The sequence below is a fragment of the Cavia porcellus genome, unplaced genomic scaffold, assembly GCF_034190915.1.
Source record: "Cavia porcellus strain 051 isolate PalLab524CR breed Dunkin Hartley unplaced genomic scaffold, mCavPor4.1 scaffold_12, whole genome shotgun sequence".
Classification (NCBI taxonomy): Eukaryota; Metazoa; Chordata; class Mammalia; order Rodentia; family Caviidae; genus Cavia; species Cavia porcellus.
Genome location: NW_026947495.1, coordinates 60,654,821 through 60,682,089, shown reverse-complemented (window position 1 = coordinate 60,682,089; position 27,269 = coordinate 60,654,821). Strand labels below are relative to the sequence as shown.

At 40.8% G+C, this 27,269-nt stretch overlaps 1 protein-coding gene across 7 annotated transcripts in view; it reads right to left on the bottom strand.

The window, feature by feature from the left end:
- Positions 1-10,775: 10,775 nt before the first annotated feature.
- Positions 10,776-27,269, bottom strand: part of Rapgef4 (Rap guanine nucleotide exchange factor 4) — a 277,608-nt gene continuing 261,114 nt past the window's right edge. For all 7 annotated transcript variants that reach the window (XM_063259290.1, XM_063259291.1, XM_013142505.3 and 4 more), the window contains 4 exons: positions 26,494-26,581; positions 26,026-26,090; positions 16,362-16,416; positions 10,776-13,388 (listed from right to left, as the gene is read on the bottom strand). In XM_063259290.1, the coding sequence (XP_063115360.1) occupies positions 13,261-13,388; positions 16,362-16,416; positions 26,026-26,090; positions 26,494-26,581 (336 nt within the window). In that variant the 3' untranslated portion in view covers positions 10,776-13,260. The remainder of the gene's footprint in view (positions 13,389-16,361; positions 16,417-26,025; positions 26,091-26,493; positions 26,582-27,269) is intronic.

Genomic DNA, 27,269 nt, shown 5'->3' with positions numbered 1-27,269 from the left:
AAACTAAACAGAGCGATAAGATTACTGTGACTTTTAAATCCTGATACACTATTAACAATGTCCTCTGCCTTCCTTTTTTAGACAATTCCTCCTCTTTCCCTTTCTCGGGATGCTTTGTATATTTTGGGTCCCACAAGCTCCTTTAGTTTTTAGATTAGGGGACCAACCTGTTATCTATCCAAGTGTTGCTGAACCTTTTTCCCCTGAGCTTGATCTTGAGCTGTACTCCTTTATTTACTAAAGTCTCAGGTTTTCCTTCCTTCCAGCTGTGTAGTTCTACACGGCCCAGAAGTGTCACAGCTTTCCAACCTATCTGCGGCTGCTGGATGAGTTGTCCCTATTTCTCTCTGGTTTCTTGTCACATAGCATTGTTTTCTCATCTTTAACTCTCAGTTTATTAGCCCTCTTTCAGGTTGAGTATATTTCCTACTCAGAGCATCTTGATGGATCCTGCCTCCTAATCTACTCTGCCTGTGTTTCTTTTTTGTTAGTGTATCAGGGTTATCTATATTAAGGGTTATAGCTTACCATCTCTGCCTCATCTCTTCTATTCTATTCTTCTGCTATTATTTGCCCACTTTACTCCTTCATTCCACTGTCTGCCCCATTCATTGAGTCCTCTCTGCAGTTCATTTTGTCTTGAAAATTAGCTACCTAAACCTTCCAACAAGTTTCAAGGTGTTAGATCATCCATCTTGACAGCAATAACCAACATACCCAATCTCTGGAGGAAACTGCCTTCGACACATCTTTAGGATTAGATTACTTCTTATCGTGACGGATCTGGCTAGATTCATAAATTTGAATGTCAACAACCTGCTACAGCATGAAGTTCATAGATAGTCTTTGAGTCCTGGGCCTGATTTCAGCTTTTTAGTAACTGTATCCCTAACTGTAGTCTTAGGGTCAAACTCAAGGTCTCATCCTTTTTCAGGCTCTTAGGCAGGTTAGGATAGATCTTGGGTGATCTTACCAAGAAAACTTGATAAGTTGATGGATCTCTTAGGTAACTGTTAGTGAGGACAAATAAATACCTAAAATTCAAAGATGAAGACTCTGGAGACATTACAGAATACGGACTAAGAACATGGGCTTTGCATAGGCCAGATTGAGGCCTAAGTCTGCTATGTGGATACCTTGGATATTTTATGTGGCCTCTCTGAGCCTCAATTTCTTTACCTGTAAAATAGGGGTAGTAATCAAGTTTTTGTTGAACTAAGTAAGTCAGTATATATAGGAAGCTTAAAAAAAGGCCTGGCCAAATGCTAGTGGTTCATAATACTAGCTATTATTAATCACATTTCACCTGCTAAATATTTACTATTATTACCAGGGTTTTTTTTTAGTTTCTTGAATTACTGATTTCCTCTGGAGTCATAATTTTTTTTTCTCTTTATCTTTGTGTTTCTGTTTTATGGTACTAATTTCCTCATATCTCTCGTGATTGCTATTAATTGTTTACATATAAGCATGAAGGTTTATGCCAGTTATTGTAGGTATTTAGCATGGAATTTTCCCCAAATAGGAAGATATTCCCCAAATAGGAAGACTCAGTGGAAGTCTCTCAATGCGATGGGACATGTTGGACAGCAGGTTCACTTTATGACACTTCCCTAGGACAACTGCCGTGGTTCAGGCTCAAACTGTCCCCCAAAGTCCTGTGTGTTGGATGCGTGTCACTACTGGGAGGTGTGAAGACTTTGAGAGTTGACGTGTACTGGAGGTCTTCTAATCACAAGAGGCATGCCCTGAAGAACGCCCAGCCCCTTCCTCTGGCTCTTTCCTTTCCTGCTTATGAAGTGCAGAACTGTGTCTCATCTGTGCTCCCACCACGATGTGCTGCCTCACCACAGACCAAAGCAATGGTTTTGTGGACTGAAACCTTTAAAATTGTGAGACAAAATAAATCTTTTCTATTTATGTTGATTATTTCAGATATTTATTACAGTAACAGAAAACTATCATATCTGTGTTTCATGATTGGCTCAGCCCGTGACTGAGTTAGTGTGACAGTGCCTTGGGTTCTTTCGATCTCATTTTGTGAAGTTATAGCTCACATAACCAATGGAAAAAAGTACACAACTATGTTGGAGGTGACAAACATGTCAAGAAGAGTATCCAACTGAATGTTTAAAATTTTTCTGCAGCTTGAGAGGTCTTTAAAGAAGTGATTAGCTGTCTAGAAGGTAAAGATCAGGAAGTCATTGAGAACTGGTAAAAGTTCTCTGATACAACAGTCAGCAAAGTATCACTGTACCTCTGAGGATTTATAAAAAATAGCAGGGGGAAAGACTATCCATAATAAGCTTGTTATGACTTAGGGGATTTTAAGAGAAAGGAAGAGTGATGTCAATGTGTATTCTGGGAATTTGTCTCCAATGAAATGCCAGTGACTTAGTGAAGCTCCTGTTTCCGTGAACCGGTCCCCGTGCTGAAAGCATGCTTGGACACAGCACTGCTGGGGGAAGTTTTAAAGTTTCAGTTTCCCCTTTTTCATTCTCTCACCAGTCTATGATGTGAAAACTAATAGGAAACAGATTTACTGCTCCTGATGTAAAAACGACACCCACCCTTGAGAGGCAGAAGGAACTGTAGCCAGTTTGGATTTTAAATAAAACTATTTTTGTTTCAGATCACAGATGTTTTATGTTGTTGTTTCTGATATGTTTTGGTTTCTGGGAGTTTTCCAGGGAGTGGTTTTAGTTTTGATTCAGGGTCTCATTGTGTTGCCCAGTGCGACTCTGAACTCTGGAGCTCAGTCTGTGCTCCTACCTCGGCCTCCCCAGGGACTGGGACCACAGTTGGCTGTCGCACTGCCCAGTCTCACAACAGTTCTGTTTTTGATGGGTTGGTTGATTACTTTTAGTTGTTTACAGTAACCTTCTAAAAGAAAAGGACCCTGGCAGCAAGGTCTTCTGTTCTTCAGTACAATGCCTTCAACCTCAGCCAAAATAGAGGGTTTTGAGTACAGAGCTAGAAGCTATGAGAAAACTAAATTGGTCTGCATTAAAGAGAAAGCACGATTCAGGGTCCCAAGCATGGTCTGTAAACAGAGAGGATGCAGACAATAGGGAATAGAAACAAAAAGCCATCTGAGTGACAGCAGGGATTTCAAGAGACATCCAACGAGGACTAAACATAAACATAAAACACCGTGGTAGTTTGTTTTAATCAAGGACCCCTTCTCCATGTTTGAGATATAATGTTATATATATATGTGTGTGTGTGTGTGTGTGTGTGTGTGTGTATATATATATACATATATATAAGACATTATATATATAGTTCAATAATACTTGATTTCAATAGTCATGTTTTAATAAAGTAAGGCACAGAGAATAATATGAAAACATTGAGCCAACCGCCCTGCTTAAGAAACAGAACATTTTAAGTAGGACTGAAGCTTCTTCTTGATTGAATGGATTCTTTATGGGCAATTCAAAGAAATGTTACATCCTGAGAAAATAAAGACTTTCCATAGCTGACACATTACATGTGAATGATATATGGGCTATTTATGAAGGACTTTATACATGTACTTGTGCACATATGCACACACATATACAGACAGGCAGCCACATACGTCTATTTTAAAAACAAAGCTTTAGAGAAAAATACCCACATACTGTTGATCTAAAAACTCCCTTGATGAGCTGGCATGCTTGTAGTCTCAGCTACTCAGGAGCTGAAAAGGGAAAATCACCTAAGCCCAGCAGCTCGAGGCCAACCTGGTCAACATAATAAAGACCAATGTTTCCCAATAAATATATACATAATATCTCACCCTATTTTGGCAAACTTAGTACATGCTTTGTTTTTTGAACTCTTTTATGTTTATATTTTGTGACAGCAAAAGCCTAAGTAATCAGTCATTGTGGAGGTAGGACAATAGACAGATAGTGTGGCCTCACAGTGCAAAGCACAGATTGCTTTGCAGTCAGGTCTGCTGGGTTTGAAATACCAGCTCTGTCATAATCTAAGCATGTGCTCTTGGGCAGGATGGTTCATTCTCTCAATGTTTCCTCATCAGCAAATAGTGAGATTGCTCATCCCTTAGGTATGCAGAATAAAGTGCTGCATGTGTGTGGCACAAAGTGGGTGTCAATAACTGACAAGTGAAGGCATTGGGATACTGAATCATCATAGCCCAGAAGATTTTGTTCCAAAGTCAACATTTGGGAAATTTTGTGTTTAATACTCTGAATTCCTTAGTATCCTTGCTCTTCTTCTAATTAGAAAAAATCACAGAAATTTTAAAACCGTTAGCAATCATCTCTTGGGGCTTACAGGAGTTCCATATCCTGTGTTACAGATTTTGTTGCTCTAAAGACATGTTTTTCTAATGCACAAATGAACTCTGCACATCAAGCCTATAATACAATTGTGTATCTTAGTTATCCTTGCTCGTAATTGTTTCAGTGTTGACTTAATGTTATTCATTTTCTCATGTTGTTATTGAAAACGAATTCTTAATTAAAATGGCCCAGCATCACCTGGCTCACAGAGAGTGCCACAAACAATAATCCCTAATTTAATGTATACCTACAATTTAATTTCTGCAGCCACAAATATAAATGGATTTTACAATGGCTTGTGAGTATTAGGTGGGGGAAGATCAGGGCTACTAATGAAGAGCTACTTTCTTAGGAGAAATCTCATAACCATGTATAATTGATTTTAGGCTATGCGAATTGAATAGGTAATTGAACACACAGGCTAGGTTCAAATCTCACTTCCAGTGTGATCTCTGTATGAATGGCTTGTGTCTTACTTTTCTGGCCTACCATTTCATTTCTAACACTTTATCCTTTGGTAAGAAGTGTGAGTCTTTATTCTATTTCCACTTCTCTTTCCTTCATAATTTAAAATGCTCTTTAGTCTTCTGCAAAAAACCTTTTAAATTGTGACTGCACATAGGTATAGTGGCATCCTTCTTAAACTACTGCAAAACTGGCATAATCTGAGTTGTAGTACAAAGGGCAAGTATCTGACACAACTGTCTAGTTGCCCTTCTATCTCAAATCAGTTTCAATGACTGAAAGCCCCCATGTATGTTTCTCTACCTTTCCATCCTTTTGTAATTGGTTTGGCTGAAGACTCTCGGGCATCTTTGAATGTTCTAAATAACCCTTCACTGCGGTCTCTTACAGCGGAGAGGACAGAGAGGCATTGCTGTATCTTGAGGACCACGCAGTCTGTGCGCCAGGCTCTTTCTGTCTTATTCACTTAGTCCTCACTACAGCCTGTAGGAGATGCATCACAATTCCATTGGAAGATGTGGAATTGAACTTCCAAGAGGTTAAATACATCAGCCATGGTTCAGAGCTGAGGTCTGTCCACCACACCTTGGTTCATGCTGTGTACACACAAGGAAGCCTGTTTGAGGGGGCTCAGAGGCAGCTGGAGGTATATACTGGTGTGGTCCTGAGTCAAGCCCGGCCTGTCTGATGTTCAGGTGTGCTTGCTGCAGCCAGGAGAAGTGCTGGAAACACTTGGCCTGAGAAACTCCCTGCAGCAAGAGCAGTGGGCTTTCCAGCTGTACACCCATCATGTACTACCTTCGCTCTTGTAGACGGTTTGCAGCAATGGCAGCACTTTTCCCTTCCTGGTGATACAGTTTGGTGATAGGACTTTGCAGCTCTGCACATCAAGAGACAGAACTGTTTCTCTACTCTTCGGTCCCTGCCTGCCTCTGGCCCACTTTGGCCTGCAGAGTGCTGCAGAAGTGATGGGACACCCATCAGTGCCAAGGCCTTGAGAGCCCTTGCGTATCTGCTTGCTTCCCACTCAACAAGCAAGTAAGGCCAGGTGAGCTTGCTGGATAGAGGAGGAGGGACTACATGGGGCAGAGATGAACTATTCCTTCCAAGGAATAGTCTCTCCTGGACCAGCTGATCCACCAGTGAGTCATGACTGATGTGTATGATACAGCATGATGTTTAGTTTTACACGTCAAGGTAGAAGGTGTTTTGGGGTGAGCTTAACAGCTAGATTGGTGAACACTGAGTAAAGAAGACTGTCCTCCAATATAGGTAGACCTCATCTAATCAGTTGAAAGCACTTGAGAGAAACAAAAAGCACAGCCTCCCCCAGCAAGAAGGAATTCTCCAGCAGACCACCCTTAGCCTTTGCCTGCATCGTCCAGGTTCCTTGCCCCCACCTGCAGGCCTTCAGACTGCCACTGTACTCTGGGTCCTCCCAGGTCTCAGCCTGTGGGCTCACACTGCAGAGTTGTTACTGCCAATCTCCCTGGCAGAGCATATGCCTGCCTCATTCTATTGGTTCCATTTCTCTAAATAACTGTTATACACACCAATAGACACACCAATGTAGTTTACCTCTTCACTAAAAGAACTCTTTCTTTGTCCTTCTGAAGTTACCTATGTCTTCACCAGAGCAGAACCAGTCCCCTCAGAACCACTAAGTCTCCTTACCATGGGCATTTTCCCTCCTATTAGTCTTTCCCTCTGCTCTAAAATATCAAGGATTTATCTACCAGGAAGCATGAATTTCCGTCCATTCCAGCCAGATCCCTGGCAGTTACCACCCTGGAGACCCCTGACCTGAAAGAGACTAAAAACACTCACTTCTGCACGCTCCAGCACCATGCTGTCTGTTGCTCTGGGGTCTGCAGAGGAATCCCACTGCCTGTGGGCTTCCAGGCCTTGTGATTACATCCCTGCACGGTGGGGCTTTGGCTCCAGTCCTCCCCCATGTGAACTTCCCCAGGAACAAAGATCTTGGCTTCCTCAAGCGGCCTTCTTGACCTTCCCTAGCTTCCCAACAAGCACGTGCAAGGGAGCCTGAGCAAGGCAGGTGCTCCGCCTGTTGTCTAATGACTTTATTCTTTCAGAGTTAGTAATATTCCCTTTGCTCTTCCCTCCCTGTGGTGTCTGATACTTTATGACAGGGCTGCAAATCTGTATCAAAGGCAATGCCTATCAGTATCAGGACAATGCCTATCCTGTGGGGACTCAGGGCACATTGGAGAGCAAAATCTTCCTGATCTGTGCTTAGAGACCCACTGTATTGTTCCCTTTCTGCTTTGGAGGCTCAAAGTCCAAGATCAGAGTCCCGTCTGTTTAATCTCTGTGAGGCCATGGTGTAGATAGCATCACAGCTAGAGCATGTGTGAGAAAGAGGGATCACTTGGCGAGAGAGAAAACTAGAGTAGGCAGCTCAGACTCGCTCTTTAAAGCAGCCCCCTCTCACGGGAACTGAGGTCTCACAAGAACTTTAGTTCCTTCTGAGCACCCCATGGCCTGCCCACTTTCATCAGTTCAACCTTTCAGCACCTTAATTCTTGAAGAACATACTTCGACCATAGCCAAGCTGAGTGTGGTGTACATGCCTGTAATCCCAGCACCAGTGGAGCTGAGGCAGGAGGATTGCTGTGAGTTCAAGGCCAGCATGAACTACATAATGAGTTCAGAACCAAAAAAGCTAATCAGTACCAACTTTGTGCTGCGCCCTGGGTGCCCTAGTCAGTACCTTTCCCAGCAGTCATGTGAAACTTCAGTAGCTTTGATATCCAAGGAGATGACGCAGGTAACCATGGGCTATACCAACATTAGCCCACAAAGTGGTTCAGCCATTGTGCAAGACAGGATGTCAATACCTCAAAAACTGAAGCACAGAACTACTTGATGTTTCAGCAATTTTACTTCTAGGTAAATACCCCAAAGAATTAAAAAACTGGGATTTGACCAAACCAAATATCACCAGCAGGTGAATGGATAGGCAAAATATAGTACAGTGGTATCTTGGTTCATGAATTTAATTCTATCCGCAATTCTGTTCGCAAACCAAATTGGATGAGAACTGAATCAAGTTCAATGGTTAGGTTGAATGTTGACCTCATGACATAAAAAGATACCATTGTCATAAAAAGGAGTGCTATTCAGCTATGAAGAGACAACCAATTAGTATACATTATACAATATGTGTGAAGTTTGATTTTATGCTAAATGAAGCAACTGAGGCACAAAAGGACAGATATTAAATGATTCCAATTATAAGTGAGACCTAAAATATGCAAACACAGAGACCAAAGTAGAAGAATTATTATGAAGAGCTGGAGGAAGAACAAATTGGGGAGCTACTCTTTATTGAGAAAATAATTTCAGTGTGGGATATTGAAAATTTGGAGATGGATAGTGGTGGTGCACAATGAAGTGACTGTACTTGCTGAGGACCAAGCAGAACCTAGTATTTGAGAACTGGCCCCAAGGTGCCATGGGTCTGAAGAAAGAGAGGTGGAGAGATTCAGGATTGCACAGTGTGCAACTTGTTAGGGCACTTCCTGAGAGAGATGCATGAGCTTCTGCAACAGCAAGACCAAGCGAATTCTTGCAATCTGGGTCAGGAAGAGAGGCATATATATACTGGTTAGAACAAAAGTGACTTCATCTAAAACAGAATGTACCTGGTTTATCTTAAACCAATATCAGAGTCAGGCACATTCCTGGTCCCACAGTCTGGCTGTAAAACTCCACATACCATTCTAATGGTTTTGTCTATTTATAGAATTCTGGGAAACCATGAAGTGAAAACCAAGTAGGGTTACTGTGGGGCAATCATGGTGGTTACAACTCAAAATGGCTGCTGTTATGCCAAGGAAATCCATGTAGTACTTCATGCACTGGATTATTCATTCATAAAACATTAAAAAGGTAAATTTTATAGTATGTGTTTTACTATGGTACAAAGGTTAAAAAAATAATTTAGACTAAGTAGATTTTAAAAAAACCTTTTAGACTAAGTAGATTTAGTCAGAAGGGATAATGTTGACTGTGGGTATATGGGTCAACTTCTGCTAATGTTTGTCATTATCCACAACTCTTTCTGCCCTATCTTTTAAATCTGAATAAATTTGTATTATAAATGATACCATGTGTCCAGGAACACAGAGCCAAAGCTCTGGCCTCCAAGGACTACATTAGAAGGGCAGCCTCTTTCTTCAAGCACATTTTCACATAGTCTTTGGGTGAAAGATAAATCTCTTTTAGGCCTCTAGGCTTCACACACCCTGACTTTTTCTTAGCTCTGAGCACATCTTGGGGAACTCGTATTTTTCCCCACTGACATGGTGAACTTTCCATCTCTCACTGCCAAGGTTACCTCCTGCTTAGACCACATTCTCTCCTCTTCCTGCTAATTAGTATTCACATGTTCAGTGTCCAGTTCAACTGTTGCTACCATGGGCAACATTTCCTCACCTCATACCAGGTTAAACCCCCTTTTCATATGCTCCTAATATTATACTCTTCCTTGGAAGCACTTTTATATTCATTTGGGTGATCATTTGAACAAGCTTGTTTTCCCCACTGGGTGATAAACTCCAATACAAGGATCCTCTCTGTTTCTTTATTGAATACAGAATCTGTAAAGGGTGTGTGATATTTAGTAAATGCCCAGTGTCAGCTGTTACTTTAACAAAATACCTGAGATAAATAAAATTTTAAGGAGGAAAGAATTATTTTGGCTCACTGTTTTTACAGGACTGAATCCATGGTTGCTTGGTCATGTCGCCTTCAGGTTTGTGGCAAGGCAGAACAGCATGGTGGGAGCATGTGGCAAAGGATGATGCTTGGACCAAAGCAGCCAGGAAGCAAAGACAGAAAGAGGAGGGGCCGGAACCTCGATACCCTCTTCAAGGACACACTCCCAATGGCCTAACTTCCTTCCACTAGGCCCCACCTCACAAAGATTCCACTACTTGCTAATAGCATCCGGGTTGGCAATCAAGCTTTCAACATGTGGCTCCCTTAGAGACATTCAAGAGTCAAATAAAATCTCTCCTCCATCACTGTTTGCTAATGAACCCGGGAATGAAGATGTGAACAGAAAAGTGACCAAGGATACGTGACTGAAAGGTTTTCACCAGTGCGTAGGTAAAGGATGCTGTGCCCTGCTCATCTAACTTCATACTGTACTCTGTAGCACATATTAAGATTACAGGGAAACCAGAGATGTAATACATTTTAGATTGACAGCAAAAGGAGAGTGATTAGAGGTACAGGTTCATTTTACCACATTGCCTACTTTATGCTGTTTTTAAAAATTATTATTAGAGGAACAATTTGAAACTACAATGACACCTCTTTTAATTTTCTCACACTGGTAGTCATTGATCTGCATTCATATTTTAAGAGGAAATGCCACTGAATTCAGGAGAAATATACTTACCCTGCATGGTATTCAAAAATAGCTGGAAAAGCTTAGCTCCCATACCCCATGCAGGTGACCTTGCTAAATAGGTATGTTAAAAACTGAAATGTATAATTTTCTATGGGCACTTTGGTAAAAACATTCTTATTTTTCCTGTCTTCCAGCAAACCTCATTATCCTTCTTGTGACCCTCTGGGCATCTTATTTTCTTTTGACTTGATTGCAAGTTTTAAAATATTAACTGCATTATGTCCTGTCTCAAGAAGGGTTGCTCAGCTACTACTCTACAGTTTTAGAGTGCGAATTATTTTACTTCACCATTGCTACCTCGAATAAAGGGATTTAATGCATTTCATAGAAGCTAGACATAATTAAAATCCCTTATCTTTATTGTGTGGAGTCATCATTATTCTCACTTGGAAGGCCAAGGGGAATATACATGGGAGAGTATGTATTAATTTTGAATAATGTTGAAACTAAATTAGAATAAGGGCACAAGGTGTCAGTCACCATGGAATCAGGAAAAGGTACTGCTGTCTACAGGACACCAGCTGTTAAGAAATAGGAAAAAAGAAAAGTAAATAAGAGCAAGGAGGCTCAAGGAATGGGCTTTCAATTATATATTTATTATCATTTGTAAATTAGCTAGAGATGTGTAATTATGGAAAATGCAGCTGAGTGAGGTCTATGATACAGTCAAATGCTGAACAATAAAGACTTCAAGAAAATGTATTGTAACTTAAAAAATACAATATATATAGAATCTCTGGTATTGTACTTTCTTAGAAGAGATAATAAGATAATACTGCAAAGCACAACACCCTTGCTCCTGAGGTCCTTGAATTATATAAATATTATATAAATGAATGCAGTCCCCAGATTTATTTGACGATGACACTTTTTTTTGGCTTTGCAGCATGAATTTGTGAGACTAGGATATCCTGGAGCACACTCTGGAAACCCTGACTCACTAAAAAGTAGAGGCATATCCGGAATTTAAAGAATTTTACACTGAGAAATGGTATGAGGTCCCGCACCAGCAAGTTCAGTAATCCAGTGCCTCTTTATGGCAGCATCAAATACAAACAAAAATACAAACAACCATCAAATGTTCCTCACATAGTGAACAGAATGTGGTATAAAAGAGGAACTAAATACTGACACCAGTTATCACATGGGTTCATTTTACCACATTGCAACTTTGAAAACATCTTGTTAAGTGAAAGAAATTGGACACAAAAGACCTAATACTGTACGAATCCCTTTATCTGAAATGTCCAGAGTAAGTCCATAGGGACAGAAAGCAGATGATTAGTAGTTACCAGGTGATGGAGAATGGGGGCAAGGCTGATGAGTATGCAGTTCTTTTACGGATAAGATGTTAGATAGCGACCATGGTTTTATAACCTTATGAATATACCAGAAACCAATGGGTTGTGAAGTTCATTTATTTTTCTGAGACAGAGTCTTGCTATGTAGTTCAGGTTGGCCTTGAATTCATTATAGAGCTCAGGCTGGTCTTAAACTCATGGTAATCCTCCTGCCTCAGTCTCCCAAATGCCTGGATTACAGGTGTGTACTATCATGCCCAGTTTATTCACTTTAATAGGGTGAATTTCAGTATGTGAACTTATTCTAATTAAAAAAAAAAAAAAACAGGCTGAGGGTGTTGCCTTAACATGCATCAGACCCTGGGTTCAATCCTCAGCACTAAAGGAAACCAGGAGAGGAGGGCTAGAGCAAGGAAATTAATAACAATAATAAAGCAACTGGTGGTGCTGGGGATTTAGCTCAGCGGCAGAAGCATCTGCCTTGCAAGCAGGCAGTCGTTGAGTTCGATCCCCGGTACCGATAAAAACGAAAAAGACAAAAATAAATAAATAAATAAATAAATAAAAATAAATAAAAATAAAGCAACTGGTGTACCAAATAGTCACACTGTTCATAGGAACCAAAAATGTAAAGAACACAACTATTTCTTGTCAACAAGTATATTTAATGAAGATACTATGTGTTATTTACAGAAGATATACATACATACAATTCTTACACATTAAATGTAATCTGACTGTGAGGACAGAAAAAATGTACTCCAAAATTACATACTAAATAAAATAAATAAAAAGTATTTGGCACAATATCTATTATGTAGCAAATAAATAACTCTATACCATTGATTGAATGAACTATTTACAATCTATTTGAAAGTGCAAAACAATTATTGAAAATTAAGACATTTGTAATAACATTTAAATCCAGAAAATATGCTTTTTTTTTTCCATCAGTAACAATAAATTTTAGCTGAAAGGTTTTTAATGCCCAGGAAAATATTTCAATTTTGGAAAATGTTTTGTGCATATTGTGCTCTTCTGAAATGTTATTTCCTATCTTAACATTGGCAATTTTAAGAACCATGATGTTTCTTGGTGGAATTGTTATGCAGGTAATTCTGATTTGTAAATTTAAAAAGTTATACTGTAAACATAAATATTAATCTATTCACCATTCAGGAATTACAGGCCAGTCCTCCCTAACTTCCATCAATAGTCAAAATGTTTCATAGTAATGTGGGCAGGCTCTATTCTTTTAGAGGTAAGTCTATGAGGATGGAAGAATAAAACCTATAATTTGGACTTACGCAGATTCCTCAATACCTGCTCTAAACTCTGAGCTCCAAATCAAGATGTTGAGCTAAATATTATGAAACTATAGTCACCACTGACGTGTCCAAATCAATCCCATTTATAGCACATCGCGTCCTGTATACTCTTAGATAAGGGCCAGGAGCTTGGTATTTCTATCAGGCTCTTCGTGTAGGCCATACGAATACAGGACAACTGGAAATGAAATAGAGTGATCATTGATAGGGAATTACTAAGCTATAATATATAAGCTTTATGGAAGTCAAATAATTTCTTCTCTCGCCGTGTAGTTGGTGAAGCTGAAAGCGGCCCTGAGGTGTCTCAGGATGTGTCTTTGTTTCTTTCGTAGAATTCCCTAGTGGCACTACAATCAGTAGTAGCATAAATGGCATTTTTGAAACTTGATTGTGGACTGGAGACAAACCATCGCTCTGGGCACTTTAGATGTCTATGGCCGACGAGGCTCTAATCTGTGTGACATCTGTGATAAAGTTCTCTGGTTGTCAATCACATTTAATTGCCGTACATAACTCCGGACATCCTGATGGTTCTTATTAGCTTGTGCTGCATCAGGACCTGGAGAAGAAAAAGGGCAGAATTGGCACTGCATTACATATGCATATAAGATCCAGCTTTATCTTCCCTGGTGACTTATTACATTTATCAGATTCCCGAGTTCTGTCAAGACCTTTCGACACAACACGTTCATTGAAATACTTCCACGTGGCTATTCTGTCTCCTTCTTTCTCCCCTTCACTTTTCTTTTCCTTCACGGAATCATCTCTTTTGATCATTTTCCTTTGCATTGCACATTGTAGGGAGGGGGAAGGATACCAAATAAAAAGGGAAGCATCTGCCTGATGGCCCCTGACGACAGAGGGAAATTGTTTCCCTACATCAGCCCACCTCTATCTCCCACATTCTGTGTCTTCACCTCCTTTGATCCATAGGAGGACTGAAAAGACATAATTTCAGTGGCAACTCACAGAAACACTTAACACGTGGACCAAACTGAAGCAAAACAGGGAGACACTGAGGTCCTGACTGCCCCCTTGACTTGGGTACAGTGTGCAGGGTTACCACACAGGCTGTGTGCTCTTAGAGACCCTCCAGATTCTAGAAAAGCCCAACTTGGGGGCCGAGCTTATGACTTCACTAGACCTCTGATGTCCTCATGCTACCTGTTCTGAAAACCCAGTGATCATTCCATCTGACACTATTACAACTTATGCTGCAAGAAGATCCAATGCTGATGGCCCTCCATGGACACTACCCCAGGATAAGGAAGGCCACATTTGGTAGCGGTGAACTAGACACAGCTCCCTGGGGAAGTGACTGCTTGACTTCTGATGCTTCTGCATGTAGGAATCTGTGTCCAAACTTGCCAGCTATTCCTTTTCTTTTTCCCTCTTTTTCTTTTTCTATCCCTCATTTCCTTTCTTCCTTTGTTCTTCCCTTTCTTTTGAGAATTAAGAAATCTAAATGTCTTTCCTGTGAATTCTCTCAATGGTTACATTTCAAAATAAAAAGGGAAAATGCTCTGTTTAGAGCCAACATCTCGTTCTCTGTGGCCATCTGTTCCATGGACCACTGTGTGTGGGGCCACTGGTCCAGTCAGACAGCAGAAGTGGCCATGCTGCAGCCTGAACTCCTGACCAGCATTCTCCCTGCCATTATGGTACAGCACTTTCTGAGGTTCAGTTGCTCCTGTTCCATCATCCACCCACCACTCGCTGAGACATTCAGAATGCCATCTGCATAGGGGTGAAGGGGAGCAGTGCAGGTCTGCACACAGAAATGCAGAAAAGATACAAAGGCCCCCACTTTCTGCAAGAAGAAACTCATCAGTATAATTATCACATATAAATAATACCACAGTGAACTGCAGAACACATTGTGCTTTATTTCCTCTGCTTTTTGCTGGCAGTGTACTCTCCATGTACAATATACTGTAATTACATTGTACATATCCCCACAATGTTTATGAATCTATTCCTATAGCTTTATCTATAGATCGTTGACTTCAGAGCTGAACAGCTGCTGTTTACCAGAAGTTACTGATAACTTCAACAAGCACAGTGGAGATAAAAAAAAAAAAACAAAAAACCCTCCCCACAAAGAGAAGGCATAGAAGAATATAGAATGTACTTCCAAAGAGGTTTGTAGAACAAAGTAGATTCTGTAATAGTTCTTCATTTCTTGAATATCCATGAATCCCCTCTTACTGCCAGGAACCCTCTCAGATACACAATATTTTGGATATAATTTCAGGAATTTCTGGATCGCCCTGCAGGCCATGGATCTAGACTACAAACTCCTGTTGTAACTGGTGATGCTTATCTATTCTTGTATCATTTGTACAGTTACCTTATGACCATTTCTTTAACCTACAGTAAATTACTATAGGAAAAGATAACAAGAATGACATTAACCAAAAATTTAATTCTGATGGAATCCATGAAGGAAATCGTTGATGATACCTAAGACTATTCTTAGTTTGGCCAAGAAGGCATAATCACTTAACTTTTTAAAGATCTACCTGCTCCCTAAGTCAAGATTACTTTCCAAGATTTTTCCCTCAGTACATTAAAAAAAAGAACATTTGGTAGTTACGGCATTTCATGTCAGCAAACTCTGGACGTGGCCCGTCCTGCACTACAAAGAGCAAACCATTCTGCTTAAGAAAACAAGACCATTTTAGTTTCTTGGCATTGGGTCTATGGGAGGGGATGATACTAGCAGGCACACAGTCATGATCATGTCATTTTGTCATGTAGTTGTGAGCCAGACTTCTTCAGGTAATTCACAGAATGACATTAACCAAAAATTTCCCAGTGCCCACCTCCTTATTCCCAAACCAGGCTGTGGAAGCCAAAGCCCAGCTCCAGGCAGAGAGGGTAGCACTGCTGCGGCATGATCATCTAGTGATAAGATGCAACTTAACCTCTGACACATTAAAGCTGTTCATTATTAGTTGTAATATTTTTTTTACATATTAAAGCATTGTAATAGTTCTTATGATGTGTGCTTAAATTTTTAAGAGCATCTCAGATTTCCTGAGAATATTAGAAATATAATAAAAAGTCCTGCTACGGGGCTTTTTACGAATGTGTTATAAACATTAATGCATTCTCACAGCACCCCGACACACTATTATCTTTCCTGCGACAGAACTGAGTCACGGATGGTTGACGAGTTTCTCTACATCAAGCAATGAGTCACACGGAGAGCTGGCTGGAGGTGGGGCTTAGCTGTCGTGCTCTACTCGTCTCTGGCCACAGTGGGAAGAGTAAATTAATTCTGGAATTCATTGATAAAATAATATTCCTATGAATCCTTTCTAATTTTTAAGAATGTAAACATTTTCCAGTTTCACAACAGCAAAACAAAGTCCTTAAATTCGAGGCCCCTAGTACATGGAATTTAGGGCCCGAAGTGCCTCTGACCAGATCAAATACTGTGCTGACTCCTAGAGTGTCTCAGTGGTCTCATTAAAAAGGACTTAATCACTAAGAAATCCACTGCAGGACGCAGCAGCAGTGAACTTACTGAACGGCTGACTCCGGTAGTATCTCACGGTTCTGGCGGTATTTGCAATCATTCGCTAAAAGGGATAAAAAAAGAAAAGAGACAGAAATGCAAGTCAGCTTGGTGTATAATCCAGGAAGGGAAACAAACCATTACTTATTCCAGCTATACTTGGTTGCACAAGAAACAGCATGTTCTGAGATGTCAACCATCTGAAGGCACCTAGTTGATATATAACGTGTTTAAAGACTTCAAAGAGGCATTCGCATTCAACAGTACAAGGCATTTTCAGGTAAGGAACAACGGAACAGCAGAACTGTAGTCTCATTTGCTTGATCCCTATGATGTAAAAAGCATTGTTGAAATTGTACTTTAATTCTCAGAAATCGTTTTCACCATCCTTCTTGAGGTCAGTGTGAATTTGTAACTATTGTAGATTTGAAGAAGGATTAGAGCTAGTCAGGTCCCTCGTGGTAAATAGGACCCTCTAATGAGGTATGAGATTATGCTGACCAAATGGTGAATTCCTGTGAATTTTTCTACGCACTATGCATTACTATCTTTTCCGATCTTCCAGGAAATGTATGGTTTAATGTTAACTGTAATTGTTTTCCTTTCTTCTTTCTTTCCTTTTACTTCCTTTCCAATTATAACAAAAATGTAGGCACATTTTAGAAAATTAGAAAATATTGGGAACAAAATAAAAACCACCTAGAATGTTGCTTTACAGACTATTAATTCATTCCTATTTTGATACATTTTTCTGATATTTAAAAATGAATACATAAAACCACACTACAAAAAATTGAGTCACATTGTATAGACATATTTATTTTGGTTTAAATATTTCACTTTGTATTGTGATTATCTGCTATATCACTTACATTTTAAAACATTTAAAAAATGAGTGTGTGTTTCATGAATTGAACCTATTAGCACTTGTTTGATCTTTGTTAATTTTGTCATGAGGTAAACTGAATTTTTTGGTAAAGTTTTGGTAGGAATTTAGAAAGGAACATGTTATGCTGAATGAAGAGGAGGAGGAGGAGGAGGAGGAGCAGAAACCCATAATCCCTGAGGAAGAACTGCTCCAGGGTTTTTCACAATAGTGGCGATCCCTCACCCAGGGCCCAGCCCTTGTGCATGTTTCAGGGCCCTTTTGCTGCTCTGACTCTAAGGGGAATTCTACTGAGACAGTGGATTAATCGTAATGTTAGCAGGAAAATTAACAAAGCTTCCCCAAGAGGAAGAGATGCCCCAGTTTCTGAAGGGCTCCATGATGCTAGTTCTCACTTCCTTCTGTCTGAGGCCTTTGGTTTACTACAGTATAAGAAAATTACTTCGAGGAAAGCTTATACAATGCAAAAAAAATTCATAGAAGAGTCAAGGCCTTACAAACGTTTCAACGTGAGCATCATAATGCCTTGCTGAATACCACTGTTTTGAGGACTCTGGCAAGCACTAAATGACATGTGTCTGTGTTGGATGATTTCTCACACACAAAGAGGCAATCGGAAAAGTTTGAATTTCACTTTCATAAAGGATCCTAAAAACCAGTCTGTCTGTTGATCAGCATGAGAAATACATTACAAATACCTTCAAGAAAATGTAACATACAATGTATAATTAGCCTCTGATATATGGAGCCCTGAAATAAACAGTAACTATGATAATTTTCCTGCTAATTTACTTTAAGTTGTTTTTTCACTTCTCTAAAGGCTTTGCATCCGAAGGGCACAAGTATATTCCATGTAGAATTATTGTAATTCTTCAGATATTGAATGGAGTGTAATTACCGAGAACCCTGGGAAATGCTGCCAGTATGCCCCTCTGAAGAATAATAAAACAATTAGCAGGGGTCAGAAACCTCTTCCTATACCATTTTGTAGGGAGTAATTGTTCTGCTTTTTAGTTTTGAAAGCTAAAACATTTCATTCTGACTTCGGTTTTATACCACTCTTTACAGCTATACTCTGAGGCTTCATAATTTTTAGCTCATTATGTAGTTTAAAATGTGAGAACAATTGTTTAAATCAGTAATTTCCAGTTCTGAAGTTCATTCTACCTTTCTAAATCTTTGATTAATTTTAACAATGCTTTTAATTTTGACATATCCTTTTTAATTGTAGTCGAAGATAACTTCAGTCTAACTTCCAAATCCAAGTTGGGCTTTAAAATGGGGTCCATTCTTTTCCTTTGTGAGGTTCAGACAATAGTGTTTAATGGTACAAACCACACTAGCAATATGTGAACCCCACTTGCATTGCTGGTCACTGCATGGTTACAGAATGCTTTCAGGGGGACCAAAGAGGGTTAACCTGATATTTTAACTCAACCCTTCTTTGCACCCACGACATGGGTATATTCAACTTGCTACTGAGACTTCAGAAGCCATTTCCTTGGACCACCTCCAGAGTATGTAATACCTTCTACAGCCTTCCTAAAAACTGGCTCCCCAGGTGTGCTGGTTGCACACCTATAATCTGAGGTACCTTGGAGGCCAAGGCAAGAAGATACCAAATTCAAGGCCATTCTAGGCAACTCAGTGAGATTGTATCTCAAAATAAAATAATAAAGGGCTAGAGATACAGCTTAGTGGGAGAACTTTCTGCCTACCTCGTGCAAGGCCAAGGCTGGGTTCAGTGGTAGAGCGTCTGCCTAACATGGAAACAACACCAAAATCGGCTTCTCACTGTTGGAATGTGTGGAACATGTTACCTCCAAGAACAGCCCTGTTCATTCATAGACATGTTAAAAAATTCTTCGTGATTGTGAGTGAAAGTCTTTCTTCCCCTACATTGTTCCTAGTTCTGAGCTCTGGAGACCGTGACAGGCTGGTTCTTCAAATACTTAAAGATGACTATTATGAACATCACACGCCAGCTCTTTTCTTGTTCAGCCTAACTATCCCCAATTTCTCCACTGACTCTTCCTAAAACAGGGTCTCTTCTGGTCAGTCCATAGTGTGATGCTATAGTTGAACAAATCTCGGGATGCAAGGAAATTATCTTCCTATCTTCCTTCTCTGACCTAGCAGATGTTATATATTCAAAGGTTATACATTAAAAAATTTTTGTTTTGGTTACTGGTATCTGTTGACCTAACAATGAATTAACTTCTTAGCCTGCTCCATCTCCATCGAGTTGGTATATGGATCCACCTTCTGCTCTGTCAATGTGCAGTTGATTATTCCATAGACCAAAGCAGAGGATTTTATGTTTATTACCTCTGAAATCTACTTAGACTCTGTCTCTCCACAGATTTAAGCCCCACCTGGGGCTTTGATGGAAGACAGGTGTTTATTCACTGGATTTTCCAGCAAGGTTGGCCGAAACTAAGGTTAGTGAGACACAGGTTTCATTATCCAACTGCCACACCAGGGCTGGAGCCAGAAGTTACGCCCTAACCTTGGAGGTCCTGCCAGAGCAGGTCGGCCTGCCTGGAGCCAGCCAGGCAACTCCATCATGCCAGGCCAGGGCAGAAATACCTGCCTGCTCCAAAGCACAGCTTCTTTTTTTTTTTTTTTTAATCCTAGCACACCTGAAGTTTATGACGCACTCATTAACAACTGGCCTTTGCAACACGATAGGTAATTTGGGGCAAATGGGAGGAGAACATGCTCCTTGAGGAATGCTGTGAGTCAGTGTAGTGGACAAACTGCAGTCCCCTCTTAAATGATTTTTCCTGGGCCTAATTCTGAGTACAGGTCTTCAGAGCTTGTTTGCAAAAATTAATGTATTCCTGCAGCTCCTGACCTACAGCACCCAGACAACCTATAAGGATGTCCTGGTGTTTGGGAGCCCAGAAAGGAAGCACAGTGAAGTCTTGGGGCACTGCCACTGCACTCCTGTATCTTTTTTTTTTTTCTTTGTCTTTTGAGACAGGGTCTCAATATGCAGTTCAGGCTGGCCTTGAGCTCACTTTGTAGCCCAAAACTCACAACAGTCGTCCTGCCTCAGCCTCTCAAGTGCTGGGAATACAGGCCTGTGCCACCACACTCGGCTTGTAATTCCTCCTTACAGTGGAAGACAGAGTGACTTACAAGCAGCTATCCCTCCTGGCGCCCGAGGTAACGAGTGACCAAGACACATCCAGGGCAGAAGAGAACAGGCACTGCCTGCATCCAGGGCTGAGGCTGCAGCCCTAGTACAACCGTCCCTCTGGCACTGATGCAGGTAATTCTCTGGGACCCACTGACGAGTCTGGGTACCTGGTTCTGCAGCTGTGCCTTCCTGTGGCACCGTCCTCAGAGCAGGCTGGTCAGGACAGCCTTACTCTTATCTAGACATGTTGTTAACCCACCAGGCGTGATGGTCCCCAGCTGTCCTGGCCAGCGCCATGCTGATTCTTGTGCCCAGTTCAAGCACCCCTGATTCCCTGAGGCAGGCAAAGTGATGGCTTGTGGGTCTGGTTTTCAAGTTCAGATCAGCAGCGACCCACCCGCCTATGGCATCTTAACACTGTTATACACGGCTGGCACAGCTCCCTTGGGGCTTAGCTATTCTGCCTCTTTACAACAGTGTGCTAAAGAGCTGCACCTTGACTTTTGTCCTCTTCTGACTGCCTGACCTGCCTTGAATGGTTTTTGTCTTTCCCTCTGCTGTTCTCTATTTATTTCCCCGTTTATTTCCAGGGATGGAACCCAGGGTGCTCTGCTCCTGTGCTGTATTCTCAGCCCCTTTTTTTTCTTTTCATTTTGAGAAATGGTCTACAAATGTAGTTGGTCTTGAACTTGGGATCCTTCTGCTTCAGCCTCCTAAGGAGCTGCAGTTACAAGTGTATGGCACTGACCATTCTTGTTCTTAATGTTTGCCAGATTGCCTTCTCTTTTCCTGTATTTCAACTACTGAGCTGCCTCTTTCCCCATCTCTACGCCTATCAAAGAGCTCTGTCAAGTATTCTTTGCTTAATATAAAGCCCCACCAACAACTTCTGATTATTTCACTCCAACTTTCACATAGTCAAGATAAAAACTAGTTCCACAAGACACAGAAATATATAGTCTGTCTTCTACAAAGATTGTGCCCATGATACAATCAAACAGAAGTACCTGGTAGGGATCAGAGACAAAAAAGACCTGGGAGCCGAATGTGCTTTCAATGTACCTGTGGTTGAGGAAGGAGCTGGATCCTGGCCCTGGCTAGAGATCAGTGGTACACGGCACAGAGACACGCATGTGTCACATAGGCACATGCTCCCATGCCTGTACGTTTGGTAGCCACAGGACATGGTGAATCACATGCCTGAGCAGGCATGTGTGAATACATGAGCCTCTCTAAACTCAGAGAAAGATGCTAAACAACAGACCCAGCAGCACAGGGAATGAGACAGAATAATGGCCAGTTAGGAACAGAAGACTAAGGGACAGTCACCTCATGCCATCCCAGTTTTGCAAAATACTGTAGGAGATCCTGGTTAATCAAAACAGGAAATGCTTTTGGATTCAAGTTTTATTAAACAACACTTTAAAAATGCTTTTGTGCACTGTTCTTAAATACAAGAATGGGGTATAACTGGGTTTTTCTTTTATTCAACAAATATTTCTTGCATATTTATAATGCATGTTCACCTGTGCTAGAGAAAAATCAGCTGGATGCAAGAGATAAGATATCTGGTACGGACACTGATGTTTTAGTAGGGACAATGGGAAGGCAAGCAAGGAGATCATCTTGTTTTGTGAGAACAGCTATCAAGGCGAGGTTATCTGTCAGAAAATGCTGGGTGTGGGCAGACGATGCTGGAAGGGTAGTCAGGGCAGATCACCAGGGGGAGGGAAGAATACACGAGCTGAGAACTGAACCACAAGAAGGAGCCAGGTAAGTTAAACTGGGATAATAAAATCTTAGGTAAAGGTAACTGCTAGTGCAAAAGCCCTGAGGCTGGAAGGAAAAGAAAGATCGCCACTTTTGCCAACATAAACTAATAGAAGCGTTAAGTATGAGATGAGGCTGTACAGGTGCATATAGCAACAAGTCTAGATTTTTTCAACATGCCTAGATTTTATTATGTACATAGCCTGGTTTTATCTTCTATTAATACACCTGCAAGAAGTTCTCTTTCCTGGATCTTGCCTGTTGATGTGTCTTGCAATACTCCCATGACCTAGTTTTACAAACTTTGTTGAATTGTTTTGATTTTTAATATCACATGTGTTTATCTTTTCAACTGAATGTAATCTCCTAAAGAAAAAGAATTACTTTCTAGATATCTTTATATTCTCTAATAAAATCCTTTGCCTGGGCTCTCATGTTGAATTGTTTTGAAGTGCATCCTTGGAAATCTGCATTTAGCTTTGTCTGGAAAAGGTCCATAAAGATGTAAACTCTCCAAGTACTGTACTCTCTGTATTTACTTCACATTGGAGAGGGCTGGAAAGTGGGTGGCTTAGAACATTTGTATTTTTACGTAGAAACTCTTTTTTTTGCTATAGTTTAAGGCAGTGCTCTTCCAGAAATCTTGTAATAAGATTACTGGTGACAAAAAACATGTTATTGCTAATTATGTAACTGTATGCCTTGTGATACAAAAATAAAGAGAATTCAAAACATTTATCTTCCTCAATGAATAAGCTTCTGTTAAGGATTCCAGAAGTCTAGAAGTTGTGCGATATTTCTCATTCCCGACAAAATGACTACTCCAAAAATCATATTCACAAATAAATATACCTACATAGGCAGATGTCTGAAATAGAAGAAGCCTCCTAAGACCATAGCAACTGTGCCTATCAGCATGCTTTATGCAGCCCGGGAGAGTGGCAGCCGGCCAGTGTATTATCCTCTAATCCATTGCTCGTCTACCTTCTAAGTGTTATAAATATTCATATATGCCATGGAAAGCTATGAAGGGCTTTATTCAAACATTTTTTTGAATACTCCTTTATGTTCCCCCCAAATGAAAGAATGTCTGCCTTTTTTTTTTTTTTTGCATAAGGAACAGAGTGTGAATTCTCTTTTGTTCATACCCATAAATCCTGAAAACCAATATGCAACAAATTCTCTAATCCTCATTTCATACCTCAAGGGTGGAGATGCTCAAAATAAAAATACTTAGGGTTGGCATGGCCGTTTTCCGTGACTGTGCAGTGGTGTCACCGAGAAAAAGATTCAGAGTTCCTGGCTGCCCTGCAGGCCCTCCCTCTGCGGACACAGCCTCCCAGCCTCAGACACAGCCTGGCTGATGGACAGCTAAGGACATGGACATCAACCTGGAAAGGAAGTGTTTTTCCTTAGGATACCAGGAGGAATAGCAGCTGCTGGAGGCAGTGGTGGTGATAAGGGGGAGGGCTCACAAGTTTGTGGGGAGAAGATGATGGGAGGCTTGCATAGGGCCAGACTGAGCAAAGCTGGGTTTAGAACACATAATTAAATCTCTTTGAGATTCCGTTTCATTTTCTAATAACATCTGACTCATGGGAGAGCATATCTGAAACCAAACTTTCTCATGATATGACATCAAATGAAATAAAATATATATAGTTGTGGAAGCAGAGGAATCAAGTACTCTTTCAATTTCCCTTCTCCCCTCCTCTTCCTGGAGAACTTCTTCCTTTTTAATGGTGTCCATGGTAGCCAGTCGAAGACTACATTTTCCGGTCTTCCTTTCATTTCTGGCCAATACATGTGAGGCCAGGGGTAAGTGCAACTTGTTCTTTATTCTTAGTGGAAGAAGCACACCTTTGTTCTCTCTTTTCCACTTCCTGCAGCTGGGAGGGGGACAAGGTGATGTGCCGTCATGGACCAAGTGACATGGCAAGAGAGAAGTCTGGACCTGTGATCACTTTTTGGGACCAAGATCCCAAGTCCACTTAGATTTCTAAGTGAGAATTAAACTTTTCTTGCTCGACTCATTATTAATGTGCAATTCCATTGTTGTAGCTGAAATGGTACCTAGCTATTCAGTTTCTGTGAAGCAAAAGTGGATACTTTGAGAGCAGGTGTAAAGAGCCTCTTTGCTCTCTGCTGGGCACAAAGGAACGGACTGCTGTGGACATAAAACACAGAAATGGGGAGGGTACACTCCTGGCATCCACCGAATGCCATCTTGACTTTTTCTTTGCAGGTTACAGATGGAGCCCCTAGGTCTAAAAACCCAGATGAACACCTGTTAGCCTCCCTGACAGATGGCTGCTTTGGTGTTCTTTACTGTTCGTGTTTGCTGTTAACTTTAGGAATCAAAGTTCTAAAGTCCAGTCTATCTAGGAAACCCTGACATTTACACTTCTGTGCACGTGTTCATTTTACCGTTCAGTGTTGGCTCAGCCACACTTCAGTCTGCTTTTCGGGATAAGTGACTCAGAAGGTACTTGACTCATCTGTTAAGCCTTTCATTTTGGTAACATAGAATTTGCTTTTGAGACTGTGCAGAAATTATTTAATCCTCCATACTAATAAGTGAGCAAGGAATTTTTTTTTACTTTGATCAAAAAAAATCATTTGAAATGACACAGTGATGGAGATATTCCCATCATGCCTTTGGAGTGGGAGATGAGGAGGCAAAGTGCTGAAGAGCTACCTGCCCTCTGATACGGAGGGTTTTTGAGAAACGTGTACTCAAACTATTTTCTAAGAGGCTGGAGACAGGAACCTAGTGTCAAGCAAAAGCTGCACTTCCTCACCAGGCTGGGCTTGGGCAGGGTGTTTCAAATTCTCCTGGAGTCACATATCCTACCTCGATTTCAAGAAACAACAGGAATTACAGTTTTCCAGTAAGGGTTCACTGCAGGCCATGTATTGTGGAGCTACCATTAACACAGAGTTGGAGGAGGCACGATCCTTTTTCTGTTGGGGACCCTGACCCACAGAGACGCTAAAGGACAACTAGAAAGTGATGACTGAACTTCCTGTATTCCAAGCTCTAAGTCCCATGCACTTTCCAAAGTTCCATCTTCACATTGTAAATCATAATCTTGGGCAGGTGCTCACCCATGTGGAGATAAAATGCTATACCACTCTACCCACCCAGACTGCAGCCAGAGATTCACAGACAATGGAGCATTCCACTCACATGCACTATGCAGGTAAAAAAAGATTGTGGCATGATCTGCTTTATTGCTTCATGGAAGAAATGAACTGCCAAGTAACCATGCCAAATTATACTTTGTTTTGCTGGCCAGGATGAAGAAGAGTTGTTAGACAATATTTAATATATATTGAATATTAATGTTTCAGTTCTATATTTGTTATTTAACTTTTGTTATTCAAGTTTCCTCTCTGAACCCAGGTGAACTTTACTGGGATAAGCAATACACATTTAGATTAATGCTTCATACTCAATGTGTGTTATAGAGTTGCCTTTTACCTACATGCACTAAACTCAGGTTCAGCAGATAAACACTTCAAAGGCATCCTGGGGAAGTCTGGTTCCACAAACCTTACAACAAAACAACAACACAGAAGTCACTCTGGAACATTTGTGCGTTTTAGCAACAGGCAGCCAAGGATGGAAATACACAACACAAAAGCTAGCTGCTGCTGTGAACCACAGCACAAATACTATTCAGTTTCACAAAAGAGAACTGACAGAATAAAATAGGTAGCCAATTTGAACCAAAGAGTTCACAACTCCTTTATGCGCGTAACTACCTTTTTAACATGGCAGCATATCTGGAAATTATTTCCTTTATTAGTACGAATGCAAATTTTATTTTAAAAAAACATTGTGGTTAATGTTATAATACTGCACGTACCATTTTTTCAAAGTTTACTAGATTGTCAATGAACGTCTTGTTCCCCTCATGAGTAAATGTCATATCTGTAAAGAAATAAAAGCCACATTCTAATCACTAACCGAAATATGTCATACTAGGAAAGCACAATAGCACCATTAGATTATGCAGGTGGATTTGCATAACATTGCAGCTGAAAAAGCTGATAATAGTTCCTTTTATATAAGGTGTTTAACTTTCTAAATCACTTTACCTGAGATTAGTAAAATTTCTAAATTTACTGTTTCATTAACAAGGCTTCTAGATCATGAATCCTTGCTCTTCTGATCATCTTCCAACCCTCTAAAAAAGTCAGGGCTGAGAGGAGGTGACAGAGGTGAAGGGGTGGGATGTGTTTCCCAAAGAAATCTGATGGGGTATTGTTTATCTTTCTCCCTCAAATACGGGCGCATACGTGCACATGCCCGGCCCACGTGTTCTTCTCTTTACCTTTGATGAGCAAAGGCATGAAGGGGATGAGAGGAGGCTCCAGCTTGGCTGCTGTCAGCCTGTAGGCCCTGTGGTTTCTCGAAGGATCCTTAAGAGAGACAGAGAGATAGATGTTGGTCAGTGACAGGTGACTCGCATGACACCCCTTTTATCCCCAGACACACCCAGCCTGACATCCCACCATCCTGTAGTTTTGAGCTGAAGGTAACTACAAAAGGAAGAGAGGGGCTGGGGATTTAGCTCAGCAGCATAAGCGCCTGCCTTGCAAGCAGGCAGTCGTGAGTTCGATCCCTGGTACCGATAAAAAACGAAAAAGACAAAAAAAAATAAAAAATTTAAAAAAAGGAAGAGAGACATCATGAAACAAATTCACTTGTGTGTTTTTTTTTTTTTTTTTTAAAAGTCTTTCCATTTTGCCTTCCATTTTCATTCTGGTTGGAAAGGGAGATTTGCCTTTGGGCCAAAGGGAAAGAGCCCTTTGAAAGCAGGTATGAAACATGTGAAAGCACCCCCAGCAGACCCCCTCCCTCAAGCCTCTGTCTGGGAAGCTGACTCACCCTACCCTGCACAGCTGGTCCTGACTTGCTTGCTCCCCAAAGCCGCCCCATCACTCTAACACCTCCCAGGCAATGGGGAAAAGGAATTTTAGGAAGCTACGGAAAATGCAGCTTCCAACACAGCCACCTGGCTAGATAACAAGGACCCTATTACACTGCTTTTCTTAGTTACACAAATTGACCTTATGCGGGACATAAGTCCTCTTTAAGTTAGTTCCT